At 40.1% G+C, this 24,517-nt stretch overlaps 2 protein-coding genes across 3 annotated transcripts; both read left to right on the top strand.

Moving 5' to 3' along the window:
* Positions 1 to 1,331: 1,331 nt before the first annotated feature.
* Positions 1,332 to 3,115, top strand: LOC105925204 (regulator of G-protein signaling 13). Of its 2 annotated transcripts, none has more exons than XM_012860935.3 (5): positions 1,332 to 1,515; positions 1,630 to 1,689; positions 1,780 to 1,841; positions 1,938 to 2,104; positions 2,222 to 3,115. In XM_012860935.3, the coding sequence occupies exons 1-5, from the start codon at positions 1,442 to 1,444 to the stop codon at positions 2,405 to 2,407; spliced, it is 549 nt and encodes a 182-aa protein (XP_012716389.1). In that variant the 5' UTR covers positions 1,332 to 1,441; the 3' UTR covers positions 2,408 to 3,115. The 2 variants fall into 2 exon arrangements, with proteins under 2 accessions (XP_012716389.1, XP_012716388.1); XM_012860934.3 differs by having other exon boundaries at positions 1,335 to 1,515; positions 1,627 to 1,689.
* Positions 3,116 to 21,312: 18,197 nt separating this feature from the next.
* LOC105925205 (regulator of G-protein signaling 21) lies at positions 21,313 to 24,168 on the top strand. The gene is made up of 4 exons (XM_012860937.3): positions 21,313 to 21,762; positions 21,987 to 22,048; positions 22,141 to 22,307; positions 23,481 to 24,168. Exons 1-4 carry the CDS (start codon positions 21,716 to 21,718, stop codon positions 23,745 to 23,747), a joined length of 543 nt encoding a protein of 180 aa, XP_012716391.1. The 5' UTR covers positions 21,313 to 21,715; the 3' UTR covers positions 23,748 to 24,168.
* Positions 24,169 to 24,517: the final 349 nt, after the last annotated feature.

Here is a 24,517-nt window from a genome sequence, read left to right as displayed (position 1 = left end):
GTGCTCGTCTGCAGCAAGGCTGTGTGAGATTGTTTAGCATCTTGGGAAGAAGAGTAGCCTATCATGTTATATTGAAGTAATGGTTATTTTAACAACCCCTTCAGAAAATGCAGTGTAATACAACATTATTAGGTTATTGTGCTATTAGTAGTTGGGCTGGTCCATTGGCAAATCAGGTTGCTTTTCCACCTTGGATCTGAAACATGGTAGGTTTTGGTTTTGTGTCGTTTCACAGGTCCAAATTTTGACTTCAGAGGTAAATGCAAGACATCTTAAGTGACCACCAGCCCTCCTTTCCTTGTCAGCTGTTGTCTGCATATGTTCGTGGAGCAACTTCTTTAGATTTTCTTCGCTGCCCTTCTGATGAAGCAGTTTCTGATAATGCAAAAGTTAACGGGCTCATTTCCTATCAACTGTAAGTCTGAAACATTACAGTTGATTCATTCACATTTAGTAGCTTTATTTATTATTTAGAAAGAGACAGAAATAAAATTTGAGTGGTGTTGTTGTTTGATTTTTTTTCCATTCACTCTTGTCCTTTTGCATATATTTTCAAGGCCCAGACAATTTGCCAGAGAACAGAAAATTAAATGATGGGCAACGACAGGAGCTGTAAGCCAAGAGCTCATGCTTTCAAAGAGGAAACATCCAGTCGGGCCCCTCATGGCACTTCTTTGGTACTTGACACTTGCAAGTTGTGCATGACTACATGCTCACAGGCTCTGTTTACTTTGGGTCACAGCAGTCGTTCAAAGCTTTTTGCCCAGAAACGTAGACTTTAAACATTTCTAGAGACTCTGAAACCAAGCTAAATTAGGACTGCTGACTAAATACAAGCAGTAATTGTACAGCTAGCCAACAAATTAACAAAACCATCTAACACTTCGACTAAAGCTTGACTGAATTTACTGAGCTGGAAAACATTTTTGCAGTTTCTTGCAGTTTGACACTCTTTATCAGAAGAAACATCATACTCTTTCCACTTCAAAAGCCCTCCGGTATACACCTGTTGAAATCTGATTTAAATTTGTATGCTGGAATGGCTTCAGGATCTAGTTTTCCAAAAGCTGACAAAGAGACACTAGCTCTGAAGGCAAAGCAGGGAGAGATAATGAAACATTTGCCTATGCTGCTGAATTTTCCGCCACTGAATTTGCATCACCCAGACCGAAAACCAAGCCAGGTAGAGTACAGTACAGTCAGACAGCTGTAGCTGTATGGTGCACGTTTGCGCGGCTGTTTGCGTCATCCTCGACTTCCTCTTTGCGTGTGGTTTGTTCGGAGTTGCTGCTCTGACGTTACTCATCATCCTCGTCTCAGACTTCTGTACATATATAGAGTTGCTGCGCGGTCTAAACAAACAGATGCAGTTGCAGAACTCAGAGAGCAGACTTTTTTGAAGAAGAAAAAAAGAATCGCAGATGCGCAAAGCATTGTTGCCATGCCAAGTCTAGCCACATTGATACCAAGGGAGCAACTGAACATGGAAACTGACAAAAAGACAGTTGGATACAGGTAAATATTTTATTTTATTTTATTATTATTATATCGTTTTCATTTTTCTGCTGTTCAGCGTTGATTTTTCAGTAAAGTAACCCTCCCTGTCCTGTGTTTTGCTTCGTTTAGCAGTGGAGGAAACCTAAAGTTCAGGCTTCAGTCTAAATCATCTCAAACAGCCAACACAGAGGAGTAAGTGAAGAAATCTGTCCCCCTGAAACTGAACATCTCTGCTCTATTGCTCCGTTCATGTGTTCATAACAATCTCTTCTTCTTTTGCAGTCTCTGTTTTGAGGAGATGTCCCAGTGGTCACAATCCCTAGAGAGACTTCTGTCCTCCAAATGTAAGTTACCCAATAAGTCGTCTTGCATTTAAATCACTTGTTAAGTATTCCTCTTGAACATTGGCTAATTGCTGCAAACTTTCCTGATCTGTTTAGACGGGATGAAAATATTCCAGGCCTTCTTGAAGTCTGAGTTCAGTGATGAAAACCTGGAGTTTTGGGTGGTGTGTGAGGACTACAAGAAGATCAAGTCTTCCTTCAGAATGTCTGCCAGAGCCAAAAAGATCTTCAAATGCTATATTCAGGCTGAGGCCCCCAGAGAGGTACGCAGACACCTTTTTATACTAAAGACGTTTTCTCAGCGCTTTCTTGAAAAATCACCTCTGCTTCAGCAACTTTTTTTTTCTTATTTTTTCATGTTGTGTTTCTTTTAATTTCAGATCAACATCGATCACAAGACCAGGGAGGTGATCAGGACGAACATAAAGGTTCCGTCCGCCGTCTGTTTTGATGACGCCCAGAAGATTGTCTACGGATTAATGGAGAAGGACTCATACCCACGTTTCCTAAAGTCAGACATTTACAGGACTTTGCTGGACTCTACATCAGAACCCATGAGGATGTAAAGAAAACGCGCTGCACTGGGACGCTTGACTGACTGAGAAGTTCACCATCTGTGTTTGGCTGATCGAGATCTGGGGCGACGACTGTCAGTCCAGAACTGAAACGTTCACCAAAAAGCTCGTACTTTCCTCTAGAGTTTGAGAAGTATTTAGGGATTCCCTTTACCACATATAACTCTGCCTGAGACTTGCGGTTGGCTTGTAGAAACAGCTTAGAGTTCAGATCTCAACGGGCTCATGAGCAATTACGGGTGTGCTCAAAAAGACGCCTCTGAAACCGCGGCTGATGCGAACGGAGCTGGAAAGCAAAAGACTTCCCGACGAGACGATGATTGTGCAATGAAAATGCTGGGGACTTTTTTTTTGCGAGTGACAGCTGAAAGTAGACAGCTCCTTTCACCCAAAATGAAAGCGTACACTGGGGGTTATCCACATCGGACTTCCACTCAAGTTTATTGTTATCGCACTAAAGCAATATCTAAGTAGATGCTACAAGAGATGTGGATTTTTCTTCTTTTCTTTTATGAACAGCTTTACGCATGTCATAGGTTCCCATTCTGGCAACAGTGCAAACACACTGAGCTGATATGTTACAACTGTAATGAAATGATATAAGCTATTTGTTGTAAATGTACTTGTGGGTGTGTAAATGTGAATATATTCAAACCTATTTGTGATGTTTAATAAAAAAAAAAAACATGTGGAGCTGGAGACGTGTTCTCAAGTGTACTGTGATTAAAATCGACGTTTGTCAGACAGACCACCACAAATTAGGTCTGACATGAGTAGCGCATCACCTCAACACAGGAAGCGACTCAGTTACTAATTCATTCATTTCTTTTTCCCCATTCATTTATCTACTCACTCATACTCAAAGACTTTACCGTCAAGCGGTTTAGAAATGTTCAAAGAAACAAAATGTGTCAGTGCAGCATTGAGTGACAGATATTTCTGGCAAAACGAAATGTTTAAAAAAAAATTTAAAAAAAAGGACGATCTTTGTGATTTACTCAGTTTAGGTGCTGACCCAATTTCCATGAGTTACTTCTTTCACATACAAGTTCTCAACATCTGTCAGTCCTGTTTTGTTGATGCCTTTTCTGAAGTAAGAAGATACCAGTCCTATCAGACGGGCCAGCATCCCAGAGATGTGTGTCCTGGACTTTAACCAAATACGCCTGGCAAGCACGCAGCTGATATGTCCATTACAGATCGAAACAGATTAAATTTAATGTATTTCATAAAAAGTGTGTCTTCTACCACTGACAAAGCTGGAGTCCCCACTTAAACCAACTGATCTACATGACTAGACTGACTAAGTTGTCACGCACTTAGATTTGAGCATTATGCTTCAGTTTTAAAAGATGGTGCTTTTAACAGCCGAATATTTCAGTGATCGCTACAAGAGTTTGCTTATAACACCACATTTCTCCAAGTGATGTCTGTCTCACCAAGAGCTGTCTTTACTGCTAGCCTCATCTGGTTAAGTAAGCCTGGATATGAAAAAGTGCATCCTTTACTGAATATTTGGCCTCATCTTATATCTATGTTTGTGGAATAAAGAAAGTAGTTGTGGAGTTCTGTTGTGTTGACAGTCCGCTTATGAAGAACAGGGCTGGCTGACGGCATTTAGTTGGCTACACAAGCCTTCTAGAACCCTACGCTGCTTTAAATTAGTTATTAAGAAGCATTTGAGAAACTCAGTCAAAAAGATGTGACAAAAAGAAAATGGTGACAGAGATTACAATTGTTTGAAAACTGTGAAAGGACAGAGAATCACCAAGGATGCTAAAGTTACCATCTTCTTTGGAGCTTCCTATCTACACCAAACTAGAGGGCTCAATGAATGAATCAATGAATGAATGAATGGTCCTATTTGAGAAAACACAAAAAGGAAGAAGTTTTTAGCCCTTTGGCATTATAATCACTGTAGAATTTGACAAGCATGAAGGCGATTACTAGGCTCAATTACTCAATGCCTAATAGTTCAAGTACACACTTTTCGAATTGTGAAACCTTTAGTCTTTTTGTAAAAAAAACAAATGTGGTTTCTTATTTTTCCCCTAAATATTGGTCAAATTTCATCTTGGTCTCATTCTCACGAAGACAGTGCTGTGAACTGTCGAGTACCACTGGTAGTGACTCCCTGTCACCACTGAGATTCATAGTTCTCCAGCTGATATTGTTGAGGAATACAAATATTCAGGTACCATCCTCCGTGACAAACTGAGGTTCTCCTCTAACACTGAGGGAATCCTGAACAAGTGCCATCAGAGGGTGTATCTTCTGAAGCTAAACTTCTTCTCTGTCAACAAGATCTTACAGAAATTCTATCATTCATTCATTGAAAGTGTTTTATCTTTCGCCACATGCTGTTGGTACCACTCTATTACCTTACAGAACAGCAACTGCCTTCATAATACTGTGAAGGTGTGTTCTAAGATGTTATGCCCCCTCTGTCTAGGGGTTCAGAGGAGGTAACATAATACTGTGTCCAGAGAAGCGGAGTGGCATGTGAAAGGGTTTACTTACAAAAGGAGGGGTTTTATAATAACCAAAACACAATACTCTTAACTCAATTAATAGAACCAAAGATAAGGGCTAATGATTTTAGGGATGTTGAATACAAGAGAAAATACATACGGTTCAATGGGTCAGGTTAAAGATAACTAAAACCACCCAGGAGGACTAATAGAGAAAATAAAAGTACACACAAAGGGAGCCTCAAAACCTCCCAAACATGAGCTACAAGCCACTACAAAGTCAAGCTTCAACCAAAGCTAAACACCTTAACAAACACAAAAAAGCAAGCACAAGTGGTTTATACAACCCAATGCAACCAAACAGCAAAGGTGGGGAAAAGACAACTTCACACGCAGCTTCCTACTAGCTGTCTTCCCCCTGAAGGAATGAGTCCAAGAGTCTTTTATACGGTGCATGTGGGCCTCATCAGCGGTCTGATTGGCATGGCAGTCCTCTGCTGGTCCAATGCGGTCACAGCTCCTTGGCAGCCAATCAGGAAGGTGTTCTCCTGCAGTGGAATCTGCATAATTAATAGAAGCCTGCACAGTCTCAAAAGGCCATAACATAGGATTATTGGTGTTCCTGCCAATGACCTGGGCATTGTCTATGAGCAGCAGGCTAGCTCTTTGGCTCATATTATCCTACCCACGCATTGTTTAGAGCTTTCCAGCAGTTGCCATCTGGCCGCAGACTCCACTGTCTGGCCTACAAGACCTAGAGAAAGAGAGCGACCTTTGGTCCTAATGCTATTCCCCTACTGAACTCTAAGAGGTTTAAATAACTCATTTCTAATCAGCTGTCTCAGAAATATTTCCATGTGCATCATCACCACGTTGGTGCCAGGTGTGTTGTTTGCTCCGCATGAAATTCCTCCTTTTTTGTTACTAATTTCTGCTTCTATATTTCAGATTTGAAACTGTTTGCTTGTGTACAATTTTTAAATCAATCTATTTATATCTGCTCTAAGTCCACTTAATTGCTCCTCGGGGATATATAAAGTGAAACGATTCCATCCCATTGTATTGTGAGTGCACCCCTATTGCAACAAGCATCAGTTTATTATCTATTGTCCCTTTTATAGTCTATCTCTACATTTTCACACTCCTAAAACAGCAATACACTGCAAAAAGGGAACAAAAATTATGCACAATTTTCTTAAAATGAGTGTATTTGTTCTTGATTTGAGCAGGCCGGTTTAAATGATCAGCCAAAGGAATAAGATTCTTGCACTTAGTATAGTGACAACTGATCACCATCATCTTATTTAGAGTGCAGTGCATCTAATTATCTAATTTTACTTAGTTATAGTTCCCTTTTTGCAGTGTATCCTTACATTTGTCAAATTATCACTCTCTGGGAGGTCCGTGAGATGTAAAATATCTTGCAGTTTTGGAAACAGCTTTGGATTTACCAAAACCTGTCTTTGCTAACTCGGGCTCTCTAAACTTACTTTAAAACAAAATGCAACAAAATATTTCAATAAATAGAGGTCACTCTAGCACATTGAAGTGTAAAAGCAACATTGCCCCAGTATAAAAGAGATTTCTCATTGTTTAGATTATACATATTTTAGAGTTTATTTTTGAAGAATGAGTTCTCACAATATTGCCACCCTATTTCTACAGTTTGTGATATCTGGTTTGTGCCCCTGATATACAGTTAAAGGTTCTGGTGTATCTGGGGAAAAAAAGAATACTAATGTGTTTGTTGTGTATGGTAATAATTAGTTTTCCCATTGATTATTTGGTATCTTTGTACTTTTGGTTGCCCTGACATTTCCAGGCATGAAACAGAGCTGTTTGACATAAGTTGCTTTGTACCAAACTTCCATCAGTTTATTTCTACATGGGGGCATTTTGGTATCTGCTTTCACGAATAATGTATTTCTTTAGTTTCCTCAATCAATGGTAAGAAAATGTGGTTAAATCTTTTGTATGGTTAAATAATTTCTGCTGGCAGAAGCACTTTGGGATTTTTTGTTTTGTTTTGATTATGTGTTTTATAAATGTCGTCTATGCTAAAGTAGAATCAGAACCAAAATCAATGGGAACTGGTTATATTACAACGTTTTTAAAATGTAATGGAAAATTTAATGAAATTATTTGGTAGTTATGATACTTTTTATGACAATTTGTCTCTATACTTCATAAAACACTAACCTACAAAGACAACTGGTTCTCAAAGGTTAAGGGACAAGCTTTCTTTGAGGGCACGAAATGCAAGTAGGAAGGAAAAATAGTAACACGTGGGTTTAAGATGTGGGGCTGCTGAATGGACTTACTGTGCCACTAAATAAATGTTTTGAGTGTCTCAAAAAAAAAATCTTTAACAGAGCCTCTCTTAGTAAGAACTTGACCACTTGTGTGTTGCACGGAAGCAGTTTCGAAGTGCTTCATATGTGTCTAATGAATGAAAAATAATGCATCCACCTACACAGACTCTCTTCTCACACCAGCCTTGCTGCCATGAATCATTGCTTTATCATGATTCTGAATGGGCTTTCTTCTCACGTCACTACAGTACTGCTCAATGTGCCGTCGGTTTACTGTTCTGTCTACCGTTGGGTCTTTCATTTATCAGAACAAGAAATACGCTTCGGCTTCACAAATTACTAGCCTCAGATAGCAGACAGGATTAAAACCGAAACTGCATCTGTACAAGGGGGGGAAAAAACACCAAAAAGGAAGTTTATCTGTGAGAACACATCAGGTATCACTCTGTGAAAGGTTACAAAAAAATTAAAGAGGAAGTGTTCGGGCCTGACTGCTTCACCACATCCTCTTTTAATCTAGCTTGTGTACTTTTGAGTGAGCAGAGACAACGGCAGAGCCACACACACAAGTAAAAAATACTCCAGACGTTTTGGGATCATATAATCGAAAGGTTCAACGAACTTGTTTTGATAAACAAAGTGTCAGAGTAGCTTCTTCGTTCCTTTGCATGTCATTATGTAAATGTTCATTAAACCGTCACTGCTGTCGTCAATCATCTAAATGCTGTAAACATCCACCATCAGTGAATCATGTGAAAGAAAATAAATACAGGAATCAAAAGCATTTTGAACCGCAACGTTTCTGGCTGTCACGTGTTGAGACACTAAATATTTGCTGGATTGACGTTACCTGCACGTAAGATGTTGTTTGACCAGTTCAACAATGCAGCCTTTGTGTTGGGTGTGTTTCACAGGCGGCTGAGAGGGTTCAAAGGTGGAAAATTGGTGCCAAATAAAGAGCAGTTTTCATCAGTCAGCGGGATAAAAATGTGTATTTACAGGATGAGAGGTGAAACATCTGAAGAACCTGGTAGGGAAGGGATGTGAGCTCATAACGTTGGATGTAGCATAGCAGCACAGGAGAGAATCAACTGTGAGGAATTGAGGTGGAATGCAACAGAATAGTTAAACACAACTGGTAGCTTCAATGCAGCAACACTAAGACAAAGACAAATGTGAGTTGCATTCACAACCAAAGGACCAGGGATTTTGGACATTTTTAAAATGCAGAATCCTTATTTTGGCAACATTTTTTTTTTCTTGGCTGTCTGAACAACCAATGACCTATTTTGGAACCTGCCCCACCACCAAAAACAGAAGTGCCTTTTTTTTTTTTTTTTTCATATTTTCACTTTCTGTCTGAGCCAAAACCAGGCCAGACTGTTCAGACAGACTCCTATCTATTGAAATGTAAGATATTTGTCATGCAGAGTGTTCCAAATTATAATTATTAATTTTTAATCAATTAATTTTATTAATATTATTGATAAAAAATTATGCATAAACATACATTTAAACATAATATCCTGTAACAGGATGGGTGTTTGCAAAAACTGAAATCCAAAGGCAAAGGTCTAAAGTATTTAAACTTTGAAATCTCATTAAACTTTGAAATCTCATTTCAAAGTTTAAAGTACTTTGCAAAAGTACTTTAAACTTTTACATTTAATCATGTTACAACCCAGAACATCTATGTAGTTAAGACATTGACGTTAGAAATAATGGTTTGTACTTGAAATAATAATTTTCTCCTTCAAATTTTGCTTTCCCCAAAGAGTGCTCTATTTGCAGCAAGGACAAATTTGCAGACATCTGTCAGTCTGTTGAGGTTATCTAAGGAAATGTCACCTAATGCTTCCTGAAGCACCTCCCACAAGTTGGATTTGCTGGATTCGCAGTTCTTACACACGATACAGTCGAGCTGCACCTCAATAGGGTTGAGATCTGGTGATTGGGCTGGCAACTCCATCATAAACAGAATGCCACATTTACTATGCCTAGACTGTATTTCTGATTAATTTAATATTATGTTAATTAAAGGAAACTGTGCCTTTCATAAAATAAGAAAGATATTTGCGACTGCTAACTTTTGAGTGGTAGTGTATGTATGTATGTATGTATGTATGTATGTATGTATATATATATATATATATATATATATATATATATATATATATATATATATATATATATATATATATATATATTAGCTATCAGGAAGATGGCCCCACAGGAGGAAGCGCTCAGTGAATGTCTCAGACAATGGAAGCTGGAAGAGAAGGAACTGAAGAAACCAGCTGGGGAGGAAAAAACCCTGCAACCCACACAAATAGCTGAAATGACTGATATGACCAAATCCTACCAATAGATAGAGAGGGCTGGACTGAAGGACAGCACTGAAGCACTGATCATGGCAGCACAGGAGCAGACCCTGAGCACCAGAGCAATAGAGGCCCAGATCTACCATACCAGGTAAGGTATGGTAGATCTGGGTGCATGCTATGCAAAGAGGCCCCAGAAACTATCCAACATCTCACAGCAGGGTGTAAGATACTAGCAGGGGAGGAATACATGGTACGCCATAACCAAGTGGCTGTTATAGTGTACAGTAACATCTGTTCAGAATATCTACTGGAGACCCCCAGGTCAAAATGGAAATCACCTCCCAAGGTGGTGGAGAATGACAGAGCTAAGATCCTGTGGGACTTCCAGATACAAACAGACAAAATGGTAATGGCCAACCAACCGGACATTGTGCTCATCGATAAGCAGCAGAGGTCAGTCGTTGTGATCGACGTGGCCATCCTGAGTGATTGAAACATCAGGAAGAAAAGAGCACAAGAAACCGGAGAAATACCAAGGGCTCAGGGAAGAACTAGAAAGAGCTTGAAAGGTGAAAACAACAATAGTGCCCGTGGTCATCGGAGCATTCTGGGCAGGAACCCCCACTCTGGAGAAGTGGCTCCAACAGATACCTGGAGAAACATCTCGGTCCAATAGAGCGCAATCATAGGAACAACTAAGATCCTAAGAAGAACCCTCAAGCTCCCAGGCCTCTGGTAGAGGACCCGAGTTTGAGAAATGGAACCACCAACCATGCTCCGGAGTATGAGGGCTGGGTGAAAGAGCACAATCAAAATCAAACTGTCCATTTAAGTGCAACACTGATTGATAATCAATTTCACATGCTGTTGAGCAGATGGAATAGACACCAGGTGGAAACTAGAGGCAGTTAGCAAGACAGGCAGGTGGAGACCACAGACCACTTCTCAGTTCCTCTGCTTTCTGAACGGTATGTTTTGGTCACTTTTGAATGCCGGCGGTGCTTTCACTCTAGTGGTAGCATGAGTCTACAACCCACACAAGTGGCTCAGGTAGTGCAGGATGGCACATCAATGAGAGCTGTGGCAAGAAGGTTTGCTGTGTCTGTCAGCATAGCATCCAGATCATAGAGCCGCTACCAGGAGACAGGCCAGTACATCAGGAGACATAGAGGAGGCTGTAGGAGGGCAACAACTCTGTAGCAGGACCACTACCTCTGCCTTTGTGCAAGGAGGAACAGGAGGAACTCTGCCAGAGCCCTGCAACAAGACCTCCAGCAGGCCACCAATGTGCATGTGTCTGCTCAGACGATCAGAAACAGACTCCATGAGGGTGGTATGAGGGTCCGAGGTCCACAGGTGGAGCCTTACTGCTTTCGCCATAGTTCTCCATTTGATTTATATATGCAAGAAACTTTATTAGATTTTATGCTTGGACTATTTCATGTTCAATGGACAAAGAAACGGGAAGGTAAAGGTTAATTAAACCAATTTGATCAGGTTGTATTATGAGGGGAGTGACTTTATCTAATCATTTTTGAAAGAGCTTTACAGATTATTTTAACATCCACGTTAATAAGGGATATGGGACGATAGCTGGTAGGAAACACAGGTTCTTTGCCTGGCTTAAGCAGGAGACTAATGGTAGCAGAATTCATATTAGCCGGGAATCTGCCATTTTCCTGAGTTTCCTGCAACATTCTGTGGAACGTTGGTGCCAGAATATTCCAGAATTCTTTATAAAACCCAGCTGGGAATCCATCTGGACCAGGAGCCTTTTTATTGGGGATGCTTTTTAGAACTTCCTGAATTTTGACTGTTGTCAGTGGTGAATCCAAGGTCATTGTTTGACTATCTGATAATTTAGGAAGTGCAATTTTATCCAGAAATTGCTCGATGTCATTACCTGATGGGTTTATCTGCGATGTGTATAAAGATTTGTAGAAATCTCATAAGGTGTCGTGTATACTTTCAGGATCATATAATGTTTGCCAGTTGAATATGTAACTGCAAATATAGTTGTTTTTTCTTTATTTATTTTTAGCTTATTAGCTGAGAAGCTTCCTGACTTATTGCCATGTTCCAAGCTTTCAAATCAAAGTCTTTTTATTAGAAATGTATTTTGCTTTTCAATATATTTGTTTAATTCTAATCCACCTCCTTAATAGACTACTTTAGGGGATCAGGCTCTACAAGGACAGGTGCTTGAGAAAAACTCTAAATTTCAGGAAGGCTTGGTTAGCTTCAGGAGTCTAACCTGGCCAGCCAGATTGATAATGTGTAGTACTTTCCGTTCTGAACATTATTAATCTGGGACTGCTCCCATCAAATCCGTTCAAGGTAAAAAAAAAAACAGACAATCAGCAGAATTTTCCCAACTAATTGGATGAAGTGACACCTAGTGCCCGCCTACCAAAGGTTGGTTTTAGCCAATCACAGTATCAAATGAAAATGTAAGCAGTACGCATCATCAGTAAACCACACCAAGTTACGCTGGTCAAGGCACATCTTGCTGTTCTTCTGTCAAAGAATAAATCATGGATTCTGACTAAATAGATGTGATAGCAGCAGCTACACGTGAACTTGAAACCAGAAGGATAACTGACAGAAGGCTGATGAAGAAGAACAAGGAAGCTTACAGAGAATGTAAACTTACCCTTCTAACAAGGCACCTTTAAAAGGTAACACAGAAGGCTAGGTAGCGGGAGAGACAAGGAGCAACGAATGAGTCATTGGGATGATTCTAGCATCTTGAGGCAGCACAGATGATTCAACACTCAGGCATTGAGTGGTCGGTAGCCAGTTCCTCATATACAGCAGCTGATGATGGAAAACAGGTGAGTGGTGATGCAGGTCAGCTCAGCTCTGCCCTCCAGAAGCCACCTAGAGCAGCACAAGAAGCAGCACAACACCAAATCCTGACAAACCTTGCTTTAAATCTTTCGAAAACGTTGTGTATGGTCTTTTCTGGTGTCTTTGTGGTGCTGTTTTTTTGCTGATGTTCTCTAACATACCTCGGAGGCCTTCACAGAACGGTTGCATTTATACTGAGATTACATAACACACAGATGGACTATGTAACTATGTGATTTCTGGAGGTGGTAGGCTCCATTGGATTTCATTTAGAGTTATACAAAAGCCAATGCATGTCACAGCCCAGATTTGTATTTGTAAAAAAAAAAAATATGTACTTTGAAAACTATAATTTTTTTCTTATAATTATGTGCTACTTTATGTAGGTTCATAACATCAAATAACAATGGAACATCCTGGAACTAGATGGCATATGAGTTAAGGCATGACAAGACAAGCAATGCATTACAAGCAATTGCTAAAGCACTCAAAAACATTGAATAAAGGTCAGAAGATACCAAAAATGCTTGTAGTGCACTGGGCAGCATGGCTAACTCTTGAAAGCATTTGATAGGAGTCACATTTTTGGTTTATAACGGGGTTGCTTGGTTATTTACATACAACCGCCCAATTAGGCTGCACTCTTTACAACAGGGCCTTGCATAAAGTGTGTTGGTTCTCCTCACATATCCACCCCTCTTAACCTCAGGCCTCATGGAGGTGCACAAAACAGCCTGACATTGTGCAATCAAATTGTGAATGGTATCAAATTCTGTGCCTATCTCCAGCGGTAATTGGGCAAGACGTGGAGTACACCTTGAACCGGCCCGGTACAACTTGCAATTAAAGGATTTATAAACTAATCACTGTTCTGCATGTAGGCCTGTAATAGATTAAGTCTAAATTGGTCCCTTTTTTTCTAGGTGCTCAACTTTGATCCTCAACTGTCTTTACTTGTGAGTGTATATTTGTCCAATCACTCAATATTTACATATTGAGCCTGTCTTTACCAAGAAATAAAGAATAATCAAATATATGACAGGGCACATCAGATGGAAAACCGATATAAGCCACCCAGACGTCTTTCCAGCTGACCTGAAGAGAAATCTCACATTAATGGCACCATGGTAAAGCCAACAATAAATGCGCCAACCCTGATGTGAATTGCAAATGAAAACTTGTAAAACTTTCACATCTTCTCTGCTCGTATATGGTATGTAACTAGAGGTATATTGCTGTGACCCTAATTGTCATGCAAACATGGTTTCTATATTTATGACTATAATGGGGATTATAAAACCTCTTATTTTAGAACATTGTAGTTTTATATGCTGAACATTTTCCATTAATATTGTTAAAAGAGGCCCAGAGCAGAAAATATCACACTGCAGAGTTCAGTAATGCTGAGCCGCCTTGAGTTTAATTCACACGTGGAGCAGTAGCTATTTGGGAATATACAATTTTCCAACTTTATGGAGTCCAAATTCATATTGGCTGTTTTTGCTTTTTTCATGTTCTGGGTGACTCAGAATCGACACCAGCGCAGAAGACACACAAAATGCAGTTTTTAAAGGATTCCAAATTATTCCAAACCAACCTGGCCTTATATGAAAAAGCAATTCCCGCTAAGCCTAATACCTGCCATCAAGCATGAATAAACTAGCAATAAGCTTTTTATTTCAATCTGGCAGAACTTTGGGCTGCTCATCTTTGATTTAACTCAGCCACACTGGAGGGATTTTTAGGAAGAACTTCAGGACGCTTTAGATGCTGTCATGACACAACATCTGAATTAGATCTACGTCAGAACTTTAATTGAGTCACGCCATCACACCACTTTGACCAAATTTGACGTTAATATGATATTGTCATGACTGATAGAGTATTAAGTATGGTTTGGTAATTTTGGTCTGTACCATCTCATATTTCAGTGGTTTACTAGTATTAGTCATTTCCCTCCATGCCTCGGCTTACTTGTCTCTCACAGTTGTGCCTCATCTGTTCGTTTATTTGCATGCGTAGCATTCCGTAATCAAACCCCCGAGTTTAAACACTCCTCGGTTCAGTTGCTCCATCTCCAGATCCGCTGTTGTCCTCATCCCCCTGTTGCCAGTCCATTCCGGTCTGCTGAGTTATGTTACCAAAATCCTTTATTCACCTTGCTTCTTGCTTGTCAGGTCACCGAATATTTTTTCCAAATCAACACATCACATTTTTGTGAGGAGCCAGAGTTATATTTTTATGGATAGCTTTTTTTTCTTTGATAAATCCTCATTTAAACACTTCTTTTGTATTAACTCGGGTTATTATTGTCTGAAATTCATTTTCTGGGACACAAAGCAAAATGTGAAAAACAATCTATAACTGAGAAAAGAATCTTTTCACAGTGGCTGGTCGTGACTGGTCAAGATTGGTCATGATTTTGAATTATTTTACTTAAGTAAGAAGTCAGGACTTTTTTGCTTTTATTTTTTGCTTTGCTAGTGTTAAGATTTGGGCCCGTTCCATTCCCCGCGGCCCGTCTCACCCGGTTCAAAGATTTGGCAGCAAAGGAAGAAACAATTATCAGAGACCAAACACTTATAATGTATGTTATAAGTGTTTGGTCTCTTATTATTGTTTCTTCCTTTGTATTTATTACATTTGTAATTCCAAAGGAGACAAAAAACTTACGTTACCATATCACAGTATTTAGTATATTTACCCGACATACTACCCCATGGTGCTGCAAGCGATTTGTCTGCTCTCATACCCCCAAACGCATGTTTTAATAGACTGAGAAGCCCCTCCCGATTAGTTTGGGGGGACAGACATTGAGGCTCCAGGTCCTATCTGCTCCGAAACAAAGGATATCTGTTCTTTGTGAAGCAAGGCTGATTTAGCACCCAGATGTTCTATAAGGGGTCAACCCAGATGACCTCAAGAACCATAAAATAGCTTTCAGACCTTAAAAACAAACACCCTGTGAGCGGTGCATGTTATCCCTCAGAGCTAACCCCCACATTCTGTAATCTTCCAAGACACAGTTTAGGGATTAAAAGGCAACTCTTATTGTTTTCCATAAAAATGCCTGATGAATACAAATAAATAATCATATTTTCCACAACTCTAGTAATGTTAGATAGGGATCTGTTAGCAGTTATGCAGTTCACTTACCTTCTAAAAAGATTTAAAATATATATTAACTTTCAGCAATCTTGGCTGAACAGTGAAGATGTGATTAGATTTTCAAAAAAGGTAACATTAGCAATCCATGACCACAGAAACACACTAGAAATTGACATTTTGTGCATAACTAAGTCAGTTTTCTGTATATGCTGCAGTGAGTCAGCGATGCACGCTATGATAAACAGCAACAGTGTGTCAACAGTTATTGATTTGAATGTGTGCCTCAAGGTCTTGCTGCAAACCTATACCTGCAGAATATATGAAGAAAACACCAAAACGTTTTCATGTCCACAATTAAATGTCTCACTTTAGTAATAGTTAAGATTGTGTAATAAAAAACTGCCCAATGGCATTCTAAGGTTTTACATTTTTGTAGACATTTAGTTGAGATCTATTTACACACCCAGCTCTCATTAAGCGAGTTGCAGATTTCAGGTTGCGTAGTGCATTATGGGTAAAAAAAAATTCTACCAAAAACATGCACTGAAGAGAACTATGATTTTCTTTAAAACACTGACTGTCAAGTGACACTGTCTGTCCTTTTCAGGGACATTGTCTCTTAAGTGCTTAAAGTACTGACTTGGCTAAAGGTGCAGGCCGCTGTAGGACCAAGAAAGAGCGAGTTAAGAGATGGGGCTGAAAAAACAGAGTGCAACTATGACGTGAGGGGGAGACAGGTATTTTCTTCAGTGAGGGGTGAAGGGGTTGGAAGCAGGTTCAAGGTTCCCCACGGCCATCTCGGCGACCCAAACACCTCTGAAGCACCGTATGGGTTGACAATCTTGAGATGCCACTGGGCACGGGGTTATGTGCTGACAGCATGTACCAACAGAGCATGATAAAATGCTTTTGCACAGGGCACCTGATAAAGAGGAATATGTCGTAGTAGTTTTTAAAACAGTGGTGTATTACTGTAACCTTATTATATTTCTCTCATCCGCTAAAACCCTCAATTAACCTCAATGAAGTGCTGTTTTGGCCACATTAACGTGAGTGAAGCAATATGACGGTGTATGGTGCCCCTAAATTAGTATAGAGTGTTCATTTGCTCTGTTTGTCAACATTTGAATTATTTAATAAGTGACTGTGGGCAAAATAAAATTTCTGTTGGGCTGATTCCTCTGTTGGCTATTACCAACTTCCTCAGTTTCAAGATTAGATAGCCTACATAAAGATGAATATTAGAAACAATAAATGTGTGCAAAAAACTGTTAGTTTAGTCCATCGTTAATGTCCATCTGGGTCTTTCTTTTCTGTTGGGAGCCTTGCAGTCGTGTTTTTTCCACCACTGTTTAAGCATAAAAATTCTGTTAGAGATATTGAACATGGCACAAAGTGCAACAGTCATTGTACAGAACCTATATTAAGGCTTTCAAAGCCTTAAAACTAATGCCCGTGAGCTCATGTTCATGTCCACTACCTGCACTCCACACAAATTACAGTGATAGCGGGGTTTGTTTGGTAACCAAAATTTTCAAACTTGTATGACTCATGCATGCACAGATGCAATGTGCAATTTGCTTGTTTGAGCAATGACGTACACACTGTATTCACAAGAAGGCCAAGACCATAATTTAACATTGGATTAAGTTTTTGTCACAAATACAGAAAACTAATAAAAACTCATCATTGTAGAATCTGCTTTGAAATGCTCATAAATATACAGACTATGCTTTTAAGAACCTCTGTTTAGTGTAGATCCCACTCAGGTCTGATCGGTCAAGGTTTTAGAATGTGAATGCTTAAAGATCCAGAGTTTGCTTCAGAGTAACCTGGTTCGCTTAGATGTTTATCAGGAGATGCTTTTAGTGATAGCTATCTCTGTTGCAATTGCTAAATAAAGTTCCTGACTTGGCCGGTGTTGCAGATCTTGTCTGATCTGCTTCATGTTTGTCTGTGACATTATGTTGATCAAGCTCTAGAAAATGCAAGAAAGGAAAAAAAGAGAATTAAGCTGCTTCGTTTAGATTTTTACTGATCGTGTGATGCAGACAGTTGCCTTTTGTTCATGCACTCCATTCTGTCATGTAGTTCCTGGTTGTTATGAAGACTGTGACAACAAAAATATTAAATGTTGTCCACAAGAGTAGTTTAACTAGTTACGCTCTTGGCCATATTTCAGAAGCCTTTACTTTTACATTCTTCCATGCAACTCTTTTCTGTGTTTTCTTAAGTTCATGTCTGGTTAAGAAGGAAGTGAACATGTTTTATGTTTGTCACTCAACACAAAAGTGACAGCTGTTGTAGATTCTCTCACGCCATGGAGTTGCTATGCTGACAAAGATGATAGCAGCAGTTAAGTCAGAGTCTGCCTTTACACCTGCAAAGAGAGATATGAAATGAACAGCAAAACCATCTGATAAAGTATCACAGGTACAAACAACCAACTCCTTAATAACATCACTGAAAAATACATGGTATTATTTAATACAAGATGGATAAAGTGACAGCTAAAGCTAATAACAGGGGTTTTCTGTATAGAAGGGAATCTGTAAGCACCTGCAAGTGTTTCCGAGAGCGCACTTGTATATGTAAGGTTTATCCATAAGAGAAATGCTTAATAGTGGTTGCAAGGAGCCAAAGACACGGCCCCCGGAGCGCTAAGGCAGACACTGGGGAAACCAGAACCCCAGATGCCCAAAAGGACCCCCAGAGCAAAGGTGCTCAGGGACACAGTGACCGCTGCCTCCCACATCCCAAGGAAGAGCAGAGAGAAGCCCCAGGAAAATCTCCAACAACCACAGTGCCAAAGCCCTGGGGACCGCTGGCAGCCAGCTACGCCGGAGTGGATCCAGCCATGGGCCCAAAGACCCGAGGCCCATGGGAACCCCGCCCCCCCGCGGGGCCGTGATAGAGCCACAGGGCCCAAGCCCCACGTAGCAGCCGCCAGGACTGAGACAACACTCACCCGAACACCCAGCCTCAGACACCGAGGATCACCAACGCACCAAGGCGCCAGCCAGCAGATGGGAGCAGGATGGGGGGAATGGGCTCCACACCCAGGATAGGGGGCAGTCCACCCAGCCTCATAAACAGAAAACCGGATACACAGTCACATTCAGACGCTTCCACCCTAGTGTCACAACATGCATCCTCTCTTACCCACGAAAAAAGGGGGGATGCAGTTCACACTCTTGCACTCACCACACACATCCTATACTTCCCAGGTCCAGGCATTGGCGCTCAGCGCCCCCCACACCCTACCCTCCATATTTAAGTCCTACTCCCACATTCCAGGGGAGAACAGAATCGAAGTCATTCTCTTGTTGATCTTTTGTTGTGCTTGGGATCATTTTCATTCAGCTGTCAAACCAAAATGTCTCACATTTCACAAGTGACCGTGAGGTGTAGCTTCACAGCAAACCCAAACCATCATCTCTGTCCTGTCTCCACCGGCAGCATTGATAATTGGTATATTTTTATTGCTATTTTTGCTCAACCTAATTGCTAAAAAATTTTCTTATTTTACTGCAATGAGCTTTAATTAACATGTTAACTAAGGCATGTGTCTGTGATGAGGTTCTTGCATTCTTCGCGATTTCTCTGAGCACTGGATGGGTTGATGCTGTTGGAAATTCACCAGGAGGTTTTCCCCTGGGGAAAAGGGTCACTGCCTCGATTGTAGTGTTCTCACTTGGAAATAACATTCCTCACTGTTCAGTGATGGACTCAAAATAGTTGTAAAACATGCTGTCTTTCCGCCTTGACATCACATAGTTTACTCTATACTCCTGCTTTGATAAAGGTGAATCAAGTACATTCATTTAGCTGCATAATGCTACCACTTCCCCCCTTAAATGCTTTGTAAGCAGGTTGGATCTTGTTTTTCAAAGTGACAAATCTGGTGCCAGAAAGCCCTGCCTCATGCATTTGTACTAGAGGAACATTTTTCAAAGCCTATTATCAATTCTTATCGTACAGGCCCTAACCTACTGATTGCTTACTTCGGGGCCACAGAAATACTCATCTGTCGTTGGTAAAATGTTCATTTGCTGCTGGGATGTTATTAGAAAGGCCCACTCATGCACACAGCCAAAAGATCTCCTATCATGTGTAAGCCATTTATTATTTGGTGAGTAAATCTGTTAAAAGGTTCCATTTAGTGAGATGATTTTCTCAATATTTTTTTTTTCTAATTCTCCAAACCCAACCTCTGGGGTCATCTAGTAGGAGTCCATAATTAAAAGAGTCCCTTCTTAACCAGCAGGGCCTGAAGACAGGTTTATTTTTGAAATGGTATTGGGAATGGGAATGGACTTGTGCACAGCATTACTACGAATGTGTGGTTGCATTGAGCAGTTCATCAGCTTAATGGCCAAATTCTTTGTTTCAACATAAGTGTTGACTCTGCCTCCGTGTGTCCTGGATGAAGTTTGTTTACTAACTGCATGCACCACAATCTTGTGTGCATGGGGTCATGCTTTTCTCCATAGTTCTATGAAAATATCAATAAAAATGTTGACAATTTAATAGAAATATCCAGTTCACAAGACAGAACAACATATGATATTAGATTTAAACAGAACAAAATAAGAAAGGCTACAGGCAAAGGTTTCGGGAATACTTAAATGTTTTTTATATTTAAAAGGTGTCAGTGTGAGTTAAAATGGTCCAAATGTTGTAATATGTATGCTGGTCTAATTCTGTGGTAGTCATAAACACAGGAGAAAAAATGAGAGAGAGAAAGATTTATTGCTTTGTCATATATGCTCCAAATGACACTCAAAATCCTGTCACATTCATAGAAAGAAAACCTTATAGTCCTTGCCATGGCAGTTTGAATGCCTGATAGAAAATCACATAATAGGTAGATTCATACACAGATTCTGACATAGCCTCAAACATTTGATCACATGGTGAACAACCTGTTCAAGTAAAATGCCATTCTTAATATTTTACCCACTTTTCTTTTGTCTCTTTGAACATTTTGATTATCCATTTAAAACCTGTCTGTGATCCCCAATATGTAAATACTTGCATTTTTTTTTTGCCCAGTGGTAAGATCTTGGGCTGGAGTGTATCTTATAGTTGTTTTTCCAGTCACAATCCCATAATGACAGTGAGGGAATAGCTCTGAGTGAGACAACTCTGACAACCTCCTAAGGTCTTGTGCCCTAAGATCTCATTACACCTCTATAATTTACTGTAAAAACATAGAAGAAAATGGATGTTAAATCAACTTAGATTCACTGACTAAACAATAGCTAAAGGGTCTGGTGGAATTCCTGTCATGCTGGTGATTGAGAAGGATGCAGAGAGTGACTGCAGAGAGTGGCTGTGACAAAATCTGAGAATAGGTTTTACTGAGAATAATGAAAAAATAGGACAATGTACAATAGGAGACACGGAAGGAACAGGCTGTGTAGCACAAGAGAATGACAGGCAGTGTAGCGGAGCAACTGAATATAGAGCGGTTTCATGGAAGAATCCAGCGAAGAACAATGAGAACTGATGATAATATATACTGGAGAACATGGAGATGATGTAAAGCTGCAGGGGGAGAAGGATTGCAGGGAGACTGAGGAAGGGAGACTAATTCACATGAAAAGGAGCTAAATAGAGATCCAAAGAATCAAAATAAGTGAGAAATCGAACAGAGATATACCAGTGAATAGTACCAAATGTACAAAGAACAGAACACAAACTAAGAAACCAAACACAAAGGAATGAACCAATAAGGAAACACCCCGAGGAACACTGACAACAGGGAAATGAAGAAAACAGACTCATAAAAAACCCTAACACCCAAGGCCCATAGGAATTTTCAATAAAAATGCAGCCAAATTCCTGATGAAACAACGTGACACTAAGAATAGCACAGGCCTGAAGGGTTGGCCTGATGACGTGGAGACTTATCAACCTGTTTACACTTGTGAGGGTGAAGAATGTGGAGCAACACTCTACAGGTTGTTCTATAATTAAACCACAAGGAAGAGCTTAAGGTTTTGTGTGTGCCACACCGCACATCTAAAAGGGATATTGTGCTGAAAGGTAGACTTCGGGAAGAAATGTGTCTGCACGGTGGTGATTCTGGTTACTCAGTCAGTGGACAGGAAGCTGGGATCCAGTTGGAACTTATAAACTTAATGTAGGAGTGATTCTTCCAAGGACTGAGCTGCACGCCCTGCAATTTACACAAATGATCATCCACTGTTGATGTGATTCATTTTGACAATGAATGGATTCCTTAAGAAGTCGCACTCTAAGGACACAAAGAAAACGTAAGTGGAGTTTATTTGGGATAACTTAAGGGATGCCCAAAGCTATTTGTTTTATGTTCATGTTTCACTATCTAGAGTCGTTCTATGGTGATTTAGATGTACTGTGTTCTTTGTATGCAGAGTCCATTACCATAGATGCAGATCGCCAGTTGTTTTTACTGCAACAAACCTTATGTCCCAATGCTTTTCTTTGAAATGTGAAAACTATTTTCTCCTCTTCGCAGACAGGAAACATATGAAACCAGCCTGTTGGGAGACTCTCTTGAGACGGTCCTTTCCAAGAAAAGTAATTTCCTTCTGCTTTCAGGCAGTTCAGAACCAATGTCATGGTTGGCTACCGCTATCTTCATAATGCAGTTCCGTTCTTTTCTGCAAAAGGTGGAAGAGAGGCGTTTCGGGATTTTCTGAGGTCGGAGTTCTGCGAAGAAAATCTGGATTTCTGGCTCGCCTGTAAAGATTATCAGACATGTCAGAGTCAAGAGGAGCGGTCACAAATAGCAGCGAGTATTTATGAAGAGTTTATAAGGGATGGGTCCCCCAAACAGGTGAGAAGAGTTCATTTCAAATAGACTTATGCAACCAAATTTACTTTCACATGGAAATGTTTTCACAACCTTAGAACTTTTTTATTTGTCAGGATACAACGACAATAGTCGGTGTTATTTATTGGGAACATATGTGATAGCCCAACGCACAGTAGGCCATAAATGTGAACGGTTGTTAAAATTGTTCATGTCTTTCTCATTTATTATAAATTCTAAAAAGTGTGGCATGCATGTTCATAAATGTGCTTATGCAATACTTTACATAACCACCATTAGCTGGAATTCAAGCTTTCATTCTCCTCGGGCCCCAAGCAGCTTTGCTTGTCAACAAACGTTTTACTGCTTTTTTAGCTCCATCCATCTTCCCTGACATTTCTGGAGAAAAGCATCCCCACATCATGATGCTGCCACCTCAGTGTTTCACTACAGGATTGGTAGGCTTAGGTCGATGAGCAGTGTTAGTTTGATGCCACACACATTGCATTTTGCTTGTAGGTCAATTTTATTTTATTTACCAGAGCTTCTTTAATTACATGTTTGTCTGTCTCCTAATTTGCTTGGGGTAAACCGAGCCTGTGGATCTCTGCAGCTCCCCCAGAGCCACCACGGGTCATGGCTGCTACTCTGATTAATATTTCCCTTGCCTGGCTTCAGCCTTTAGGTGGCTTAGCAGTTCTGCCGTTGTGTCAGATTTTTTCCATTCCCAGATGATGAATTGAACAGAACTCTGTAAGCTTGAGATACTGTTTTAGAGCCTGAACCTGCTTTAAACCTTTTCACAACTTCCTTTCTGACCTGTCTTTTATATTCCTTGGACTTGATCGTGTTGTTTATTTACTAATGTTCTCTAGGGCCCTCTAAGGCATTCGTAGAACAAACTAACATTGAATTAGGACTTTGTATCAGAGTAGAGAGGGTAATTGCCAAACTTTTCTATTCTTTTATTTGTCAAATATTGTACCATTGACCACGTATCATTGTTTTGCTTCACATTTCTGACAAACTATGCGTTGGTGCATCACATAAAATGCCGCTAAAATACACTAAAGTTTCTGCTTGTAAATGGACAAAAACGTAAAAGTTCAACGTGTTAAAGCACTGCATGCATGAAGTGAAGTGAAACAGTTTCCTCAGTTTATGTGGCTTTATATAACTGATGTCCTGTTTCTGCAGGTAAATCTAGATTTCGATACAAGAAAAACGATCGGACAGTGTCTGGAACAGCCAGGGCCATCCTGCTTCACTGTGGCAGAGAAGAAAATCTACCTCATGATGGAGAGCTGCTCCTTTCTACGCTTTACTGACACTGAGCCCTACAAACTCTTTATTAACTCGGTTTCTAAACAGAGAGGCCTTAAGAGAAACCGTATGGCTGTGAGAATGAAGAACCCCGTGGATGATCTCAGAGTCAACCCACTGCTGCTGGTGAGCACGGACTGACTCCACGTGTGCCGTTGATGGTTGGAAATGTTGCCCAGAGAGACAGACAAAGACTGCGGGCCAAAGGGCTGCGCTGGCACTTCCTCATCCCACAAAGCATCTCAGCAGATCTCTGTGAGACACGACAGAGAGCTGTGCAAAGGAAGCGGACACCAGTCGTCAGCAGAAGTAAAGTGCAGCTTCTGGCAGGGACAGTCTGCACAAGCGACTCATAATAGAATGTATTTTTATTTATTTTTTGTACTTTGTGAGTTTGGACTTTAACAGCATTTGTTAAGCTATGAAATCCTCTTGTCCTGTAGGCATCACGAAGCGAAGGGGTTATTTCAAAATAAATCACGTGATTTTACAGCAACGGCAGCATGGAGGAAACAAAAGCGCATCCTTCTCGCTGGTGCGCTACTGCCACCCAGTGGATGTTGATAATAACGACAGTCTAAACTATTTTTCTGCATCAACCTTTGTGTAAAGAAACTCACATCATCGACATTTCTTTCTTTAAATTGCAGTTTTTATATCCTTTTTGTCTTTAAATGTGTGGAAATGTACTGCCTTCACAGGCCTTAATTCTATTTATTTAATTTCCCTTTGGGATTATTAAAGTATTTTTGAATTGAATTAAACAACCTGTTTTTAATAATCCTGCATGGACTTGAGATCTAAAAGTTTATAGTTTGTTACCTAAGATGTTTATTTTAGTACAATCGACAGATTCTGACTCTATTGTGCTATCTGAAACATTGGCAAATATATCAGAGAAACAAATCGGC

Source organism: Fundulus heteroclitus, chromosome 6, assembly GCF_011125445.2.
Source record: "Fundulus heteroclitus isolate FHET01 chromosome 6, MU-UCD_Fhet_4.1, whole genome shotgun sequence".
Lineage (NCBI taxonomy): Eukaryota > Metazoa > Chordata > Actinopteri > Cyprinodontiformes > Fundulidae > Fundulus > Fundulus heteroclitus.
This window is presented reverse-complemented; position numbering and strand designations above follow the sequence as displayed.